The sequence below is a fragment of the Simochromis diagramma genome, unplaced genomic scaffold (genome assembly GCF_900408965.1).
Source record: "Simochromis diagramma unplaced genomic scaffold, fSimDia1.1 OVJJ01000371.1, whole genome shotgun sequence".
Lineage (NCBI taxonomy): Eukaryota > Metazoa > Chordata > Actinopteri > Cichliformes > Cichlidae > Simochromis > Simochromis diagramma.
The window spans coordinates 6,047,832-6,056,630 of NW_024386920.1; the positions used below are offsets into that span (position 1 = coordinate 6,047,832).

Consider the following 8,799-nt stretch of genomic DNA (forward strand, 5'->3'; position numbering starts at 1 on the left):
GATCTGACATTTACCGTCCTGGAATACTAAAGTCTCCACTAACAATCTTGAAGTCAAATGACTCATCTCTCACTCTATTTATCACGTGAGCGGGGAGAAAAAGGACTTACTTATCTGTAATTCTGTTTTTACGATATTCAGACCTCATTATCGGCTCCTTCATTTCTTATTTGTCTCTGGGGAATAGATGCCATCTCACAACACTCATAAATATTCTGATATGATGGCCCCTAGCACATGTTGATAAATGGACTAGCTGAACAAATCCAGACGTGCAGATCATTTATATCACACAAATTCATGTTAACATCATAGTCTCATTAACCTTGCTTGGATGAAGTGTTTACATGACAGTTTCTATGAGTCACAGAAAGATAGAGGCACACAGTGAGAGCAGGAGAACAAGAATCAGACTGGTAGCTGAAAGATTCATTAAGGATATTTGGACAGATTAATGGCCTAGAGACAAAATCACATCTGCCCAATCATAAAATCTATCATAGAAGAATACAGTGAAAAAATAGAAAGTACAGTATAAAGACTCTCCTTTAACGTCAATAGATTGATCTGAGCGTTAAAGTGATAATAATGCTAAATAGGACTATTTAAAACAGAAAGAACAAAGAGAAAACAGCTTTAGTGAAATGTCTCTGTAGGTTTCTCAGTCATCCAAGTCCTGCTAGTCTAAAGAGCTTTGAAAGAAAGCGACTGGACATTTTTAAGTTCTTGAAGGTGTTTCAACTCTCATCCAAGAGGTTTCTTCTGTTGCAAGATGTATTTCATTGCAATATTTAAAAATCACAAGCAAGGATAAAATTTTAAAAGTTTAGCTTACAGACAGCGTGCACATTATATCTGATAATCCCTTTTAAACTGCTCTTAGAACTGACTTTAAACCTAACTGTCTTGTCACAAGTACTGTAAACCTCTTCTTGACATACAGGCCGAAGTGACACTGACTGACAGGTGACAGCAGACTGATGGTCACCCCAAAGGAACAGGTGCTCATACAATTTAAAGCATGCATTAAAAATATAGAAAAAGTACTTCTTCCACTGGTGCAGCTTTTTTTTAATTCTATTTGTGGCATTATTCCTGACAACTGTGAATGGATAATACATCACACTGCTCCAATCTAACGGTCGCTGCTCACATTTCTGGTTCTCTCCGCAAAGAATCTGTTGCCAGATCAGATGGTGCTTCTGCTGCTGACAACATTGCAGTAGGAGGAAGAGGAAATGCTTTAGTGCTTTTAATAGCTTTGAAATGACACTGTGGATCAACCACCTCACCAGTTCATTTAAAAAAAAAAATGAAAGCAAGACTTTCAAACAGAATGAGAAAATAACTTTGAGATCTATCAGAGTCAAATGAAAGTGGTGAGAGCCTACATTACCCAAATGGTTGATCCCATAGAATTAAGCTTCAAATTCCAGTGATGACCCACATTGTATGTGGAGTCTGCACACACACACACACACACACAAAATGATACAACTGTCAAAAACAGCCAGGTCATTTAAGAGCAGAAAAGAGGAGGAAATGAATATTCATGAAAGCACAAACCTTCCAAACCTCTGAGCTCTGCTTTATTTCCCTTTTAAACATTTTAAAACTTTCATAATAGCCCGATGTATTTTTGATGTGTAGTCACATCTCTTAATTGTGGGGTAGGAGAGATTCTTCTGGAAACAAAAACTTCACATGGACAGATCACGATCACAGCAATGTGCCTGCTCCATTTAATCTTTATTAAGTGGTTCATAACATTTTGTCTTCTTTTTGCTTATTATCACAATTTGTAACAAATAAATAAATAAAATATGAAGCGCTTTTTCAAAAACATACACACGTTTCAGGAATGGCGCTTCATTTAGTTTATTGCAGACCCAGCCCTCCGTGTTGGATCTAAAAGCAGCTCTGCTCCTTCACAGAATGCAGTTACTAAGCCTTGGCTTTATAACCCACTTCCATTTAAGGTTATTTGGTTTGAAGCAGCACATAATGTGGCAGACCTTCCATGAGAATGAGAGTGAGAGTTTGCAGGGAGAGGGTATAGGGGCAGATTATAATTGGGCCGAGAGGTACAGTATACTTCATTTGGAGTTCCTGATTTTGCAGAAAGCAGTGGTTTTTAAGTGCAAAGGGTCACTGTGAATGAGGTTTAGTTTTTAACATGGCATGAGGTGTGGCGTCATCAGATGTGTGGACCTCTGTTCTTCAGCCTGCACTCATTATTGAAACAAAGTTTTCTCAAGAAGCCAGTCTGAACTCTAATGCCGCCTGTGACTGCACTGCAAATTAAAATTCACTTCAGTTCAATTCAGTTTTATTATATAGCACCAAATCACAACAACATTTGTCTCTTTATATTATATGTAAAGATCCTACAATAATACAGAGAAACCCCAACAATCAGACAACCCCCTATGAGAAAGCACGTGGCAGCAGTGGGAAGGAAAAACTCCCTTTTAACAGGAAGAAACCTCCAGCAGACCCAACGCTCAGGGAAGGACGGCCATCTGCCGTGGCTCTGCTTTGATTCTGCTTTATCAAAAAAGAAAACAAATTAAAAAGCAGACAGGGTGCCAGTCTCAGCCTCAAATCCAAAGTGAAAGCTGGTTCCACAGAAGAGGAGCCAAAATGCTCTGCCTCCCATTCTACTTTTAAAACAAGATGTGTTCCTGAATGTTTGTGTTTTTCTGTTTTGCCTCCATATTTGTTGCTCTGTGTTGTGTTTTAGTTTCAGATCTTAATCCAACAGTGCTTTCCATGGCTGTGGCTTTGCACTGTCACAGTCCGGCGAGGGCAGACTGTATGTATTGACAAAAGGACCCAAAACGCAGACTCCAAAAACTGAACATGGCGTGGAGTTAACAAAAAACAAGCCATTTATTGAGGCTAGCAAAAAGGGTACAAACAAAAGGGCATTGGTGAAACTAAACAATAACCTAAACTGGGTGAACTAAAACTAAACATGGAAAAAACCTTAAACATGGTGAACTGACATAGATTCCTGAAGTTGTGACGTGGATGAGCAGACGACCTGACAAAGAATGACTGAAAGCACACAGACTAAATACACACAGGAGGATAATGAGGGAAGTGAGAACACATGGAGAAACAGCTGACACACATGAACACAACGACGTCACAAGGCGAGAGTAACACTAAAAACATTGAACATAGGAACACAGGACCCCTTCAAAATAAAACAGGAAATATAATGAGACGCAGACCTGACAACATAAGACACACAGACATGAAACACACGAAGGGCAAGGGAGACTTCACAGGGGTTGAAAACACAAGGGGGAACTAATAAGCAAATGCACATAGGAAACCTAATAAGCTTAAACATACACTATAAACATCAAAAGAACTACAACTCAAAACACTGGGTCATAAGACCCAGGATCGTGACATGCACTACCTGTTTCTCACCGTGTGAAGTCTAAACTTCAACTCGTGTGAAGTTTAGAGCTCAAAGACTCATTCAATAATTAAGCTCTTGCAGTGTGTATACAGTACAACTTGGTTCTTAATTCTCCACCACATTGTTCAATATAACCAAGCAGCAGAAATCCTATGGTATTCAATTTCAATTCAATTTGATATATACAGCACCAAATAACAACAACAGTTGCCTCAAGCCACTTTATATTGCATGGTAGACCCTACAGAGAAAAACCCAACAGTCATATGGTCCCCTCTGAGCAAGCACTTTGGTGACAGTGGGAAGGAAAAACTCCCTTTTAACAGGAAGAAACCTCCGGCAGAACCAGGCTCCCTGTTGGTATTGTCAACAATATTTTAAACTTAAACCTAGTTTTCTTTTTTAATTCTTTAATTAACCCAAATAATTAACCCAATGACAAAATAAGTCCATTAGGTCTGTATGGATCCTGTTTGATAAGGGGTTGAGCCTCATGTATGGTTTACTTCCAGCAATCTCAGCTGCCTGAACCACTCTGCTGCACTCAACTGCCTCTGATTCTCAAATAAAATCCATCCATCCATTCGCTTCCGCTTATCCTTTTCAGGGTCGCGGGGGGCGCTGGAGCCTATCCCAGCTGTCATAGGGCAAGAGGCAGGGTACACCCTGGACAGGTCGCCAGTCTGTCGCAGGGCTAACACACAAGGACAGACAACCATTCATACTCACATTCACTCGCACACTCACACCTAGTGACAATTTGGATTAATCAATTAACCTATCCCCACAAGGTGCATGTCTTTGGACGGTGGGAGGAAGCCGGAGTACCCGGAGAGAACCCACGCAAACACGGGGAGAACATGCAAACTCCACACAGAAAGACCCCGGCCTGATGGTGGAATTGAACTCAGGACCTTCTTGCTGTGCGGCAACAGTGCTAACCACCGTGCCACCGTGCTGCCCTAAATAAAATCTATTGAACTATTTAGCTCTAATCTCTGAATCCAGCTTTTGATTCTTAAATCCTTTAGTTCTTAATAAGTGTGTGTCCCAGATGAAACGAGTCATCGTAAGTCCACAGTCAACTGAAATAAGGATGCAAAACTGCGAGTCACAAATTACAGACATGAGGGAGACACTCATTATTCATCACTCAGAGATTTACAACGCATCTTCAAAACTTTGCAGCTTGCCTTGGAGCCTAATGCATTTTTTAAGCTGAGTTACTTTTGCACAGGAGCTACATAAGCCGACAAGCATGTTTACCATAAGATTTGGCGGAGGGTTAGAGCCTGGTGGGATAAAGCTCATGGCAAATGCATAGGATTCCTCCCACATGAAACAGGCTCTCTTTTTTAGATATTAGGACTTTATCTTACAGCACTGGTTCAATGTGAGTCAATGTGAGTTGTTGGTGTTTCTATGATAGCATGAAATATGCATCTTGTGTGTCAACAAAAATCCAATCAATGAACTCATCACACTGTAATGTAACAATTTTAGTAGTGTAGTGTAATTGCAGACAATTTTAGCCACTTTAAGACTTTTTTGAATATCACAGCCCCTCGTTTATTTATTGGCTTTCCGCGCACTTCCAGAGAGCTGCTCTATACCTGCTGAAATCTGTGTAATGAAGTAAGCTTAAATGAAAACCCCTCATTAGCAGAGGAAGTAACACACCAGACGTGAGGTCAGTAAATGGTTTGTGCCATAAATAGTGAATGAAGTTCTGTCTCTGAAGAAACGCACTCAAGACACGCACAAACACTTACTTTCCCCAGAACAGGGTGAGCCTCTCACCCTTGCATCGGGGGTGCTTGTGTTTTTCATTCCCTTCAGTCTACACACTAACTAGGGTGGATTTCTGCTGGGCGCCATGGCAACCAGTGGGGCTATTCTCCATCACAGTGGCTGAGGGAGGAAAGAAAAAGGAGAGTTAATCAACAACACGCATTTCCCACTAAGACACACATGCACACACATACACAAAAAATCATTACATTCACCTAGTGTTTGCTGAGGCTTCCACGGATAATATGGAGGTATGGATAAATTCATGACCTCCCATACAAACAGACTCAAAGTTTTAGCAAAATTACCCACGGTCACAGCTGGGGTTTCCTGTGGTCCTGTGTTTACTGACATTAAACTATTCCAAACCAAGTTGCAACTAGCAGCATTCCTACCTTTGCCAAGGAGGTTTTGTTGTCTCGCTCAGTCTGTTTGTTATCAGGATTACTCAGACTTATGGCTTTAACACTTAAAATGTTTAAGTTTTGAAGTTAATCTGGATCTGGATCCAGGAAACAGAATTTTTTGGAGGGATTTTTTTTTTTTTTGCCATTATGAGACAGAGTCTTTTCCCCCTCATATCTTTACAAATGCATAAGAAAATGGGGGGAAAAAATGAAATTGAGAGAAATCATCTACAGTTTGAAAAATCCCAAACCGATCAACAGGGTTTGCCTGTTCTCCCTGTGTCTGTGTGGGTTTTATCTGGCATGGCAGCTTCATAAAACTAGACTGGAGGTACTTTCTTCCCTGAGGACTGACTTGTCAATAACAATACTAAAAGACTTATCTGGCAAATAAGAATAAAACCACCTTAAAACCTAAACTAGAAATGCCAACCCACTGTTGGAGACAACTCAAAAAGAAAATCTAGCGATCCAAGAGTGTCAAATACAGCGCTTATAATTCATCAGCCGTCTCTGTCCTGTGGTTTTCTCTAAAACCCAAGTGGCCTGTTTCAAAGAGTCCACTTCTCTTTAACGATTTTCTAGTCCAATGATTTCTTCTTTCCAGACATCACTGTAACACCTCACTGCATTTGGCACATATTACCATTTGGACAGTGTAATAAATAAATAAATAAATAAAAATATAAAAAAGATGTGAACGTTTTACAGTGGATAGAATAGAAAAATAAATGCTGTCAGTGGAAAATTTGCTATCAATCACTCCCTCACATGTTGCTTCCTTTAGGAAATACCGTCCTGTAATATATATAGAGAGAGAGAGAGATGTCATACCACCCTGACAAAACCTGCCTCACAAGCAACACAGTTTAAAAATACAATTGAATTAAACGGATGAATTACTTAATATTACATTAATATACAAAAAAAAAAAAAAAAAAACCCTTCAAAACCTGTCGTCCTCGCGCTTCTTTGGTTTAACAATGGCGCCATCACCTGGTACATTTTAGTAGCTACGTCCAAACGTCATCACGGCGCGACAAGGAAGCGCCTCTGTGAGCGTCCTTCACTTTGCTCTACGCTACAAACACCCGAGCAGGTTACAAAAGTCTGTCGTTTGTGGAGTACAAGTAGCTCTGTGCGGGTTGTCGGGCTTTATGGAGTGAACGCGGGAGACTGAAGGGAGACGTGCTCTGAGAGGTTTCCGCGTTTTTATTCAGTGAGTGACGTTTAGCTAAGTTTATACAGATGAAGTTGGTTTGGCAGCTACCGGTGTTGTGCCACAAAAGTCATTTCTAATATTTCTCTGCTTTTTTTAGTGCCCAATATGTTTGCTTATATTGGTAAATAAACTGTATTCAAGAGGATTTATAAAGGTGTTATATATAAAAAATAATGATCTATTTTGCAAGTATTTTTATGACTCTTTGTATTTGCACCCACATTATGTCCAATCAGTTAGTCCAGTCATTTACAACAGATGAAATATAGTCATTTTTGGCAAATACCGGAAATTAATTGTTGTCTGACTTTTTGCCACAGCACCTGTTGTTGTGTAAGGTTGCAGTCTGGTATTAAAGCAGGCTTAGAAGATGTGCAAGTTCTTTTTGAGGCTGTTTTTTCAGTGTGAACACAGAAAGTTGTGAAAACCTGGACAATATGTGAAGGTAAAGTTTACCCAACTGTATATACAAAGCTTAGATTAACTGTTATATGGATGAGGGGACTTTCCTGACTAGAATAGATTTCTGTGGTAGAGAAACTGTTATATTTTAACAGTTCACCTCTGCTAAGTCATTAGCTATTAAAATGTATGTTTTATTGATGATTAATTTTCTCTTTGTGTTTGGGGCAGTGATGACAGCTCCAAACTCAGCAGAAAGGAAGACCTGCTGGGACGCCAGGGACCATCTCTGGAAGTGTTTGGATGATAATGATGACAATGTTGCATCGTGCCAGAGGTTCCAGAGCGAATTTGAGGCCAAATGCCCGGCCCAATGGGTAAAATATCCCATCTTTTTTATTAATGGTTGAAGATAGTGTCGATAGTAGTGTCACAGATGAGCAGCTGACAGTGTTTATTGGACAATTTTGGAAACTTTAAGTTAAATGTAGACATTTAGAGAACATTTTAAAGAACCTAAGCAGCAACAAGATTGTCAGCCTTTAGTAGCTTCTTGCTCCTTTTCATTCTCCCCTGCAGGTGAAGTATTTTACCAAAAGGAGAGACTTCCTGAAATACAAGGAGAAGATGCAGACAGAGGGATTCACACCTGCCGAAGGCCCCCAGGGGGCATCCTAATCACCTAGAAACCATCAAGAGCTGCAAGCTGGCCTGGGTTTGCTGAGGTGCAGGACTTGGACAGGAGCTTGTGGTTTTGTTGCGGACAGAGTGCGTGAAGATCAAACTAATAATGTTATTTATTTTTAAAAATAAAGGCTGCTTTAGGAAATACAAGTGGCAGCACAAGGGACCTGTTTGAAAATCCTCATATCTTCCATCCCCAGAAATGCTAAAGAGTCCAGAGTTATGGAGTCCAGTAGGATTTCACCTCAAAGTAACGTGTCATTTTGGACAGATTTTACTATCATTACCTCCTGCTGGAATTCTGAAGTCTCACATTCAACCTGTTGCCATTAATTATCATAACACTGTCCAATATTAATGTTTCTGTGGTTCTCTTCAAGCAAAACAATTTTTTTTCCCTAACACGTCTGTATTTCTCTCAGCAGAACAGAGAATCGTGTTCTACTTTTGCGTCTGCCTGGTGTTTTTCTTAAAAATGTGATTTGCAAATAAGAGCTGATCTGATAGTGGAGATTTAAACTCTTTACTCTCATTTTTTGAAAATCTTAAAAGCTTGAATGACTTGTGTCGTTCAAGAATAAATCAAAACAACAGAGTGGTTTTAGTGGTTTTATTGTTGCACATGAAGTAATATTGGATCATCTTGACTCCTAGGTTGTGTTGTGGCTGGATATGAATGCACTATCAGGGTCAACCAAAATTTAAGAATGTTACAGCTCATTTGAAACAGGCAAGGACATAGTATGCTTATATTACAAGTCTTTAAAGTATTTACAGAAGAGCGTGGCCCCTGGGTCAAAGGTCACTGCTGTAACACGACTGAGATGTATGAAACCTTCAGGAGAAGTGAATAAATT

The 8,799-nt window shown here is 39.8% G+C and overlaps 1 protein-coding gene across 1 annotated transcript; it reads left to right on the plus strand.

Moving 5' to 3' along the window:
- Window positions 1-6,664: 6,664 nt before the first annotated feature.
- On the plus strand, window positions 6,665-8,540 carry LOC120736439 (cytochrome c oxidase assembly factor 6 homolog). The gene is made up of 3 exons (XM_040036510.1): window positions 6,665-6,853; window positions 7,490-7,635; window positions 7,838-8,540. Coding segments are annotated over exons 1-3 (246 nt in total). The 5' UTR covers window positions 6,665-6,852; the 3' UTR covers window positions 7,937-8,540.
- The last annotated feature ends 259 nt before the right edge of the window (window positions 8,541-8,799 follow it).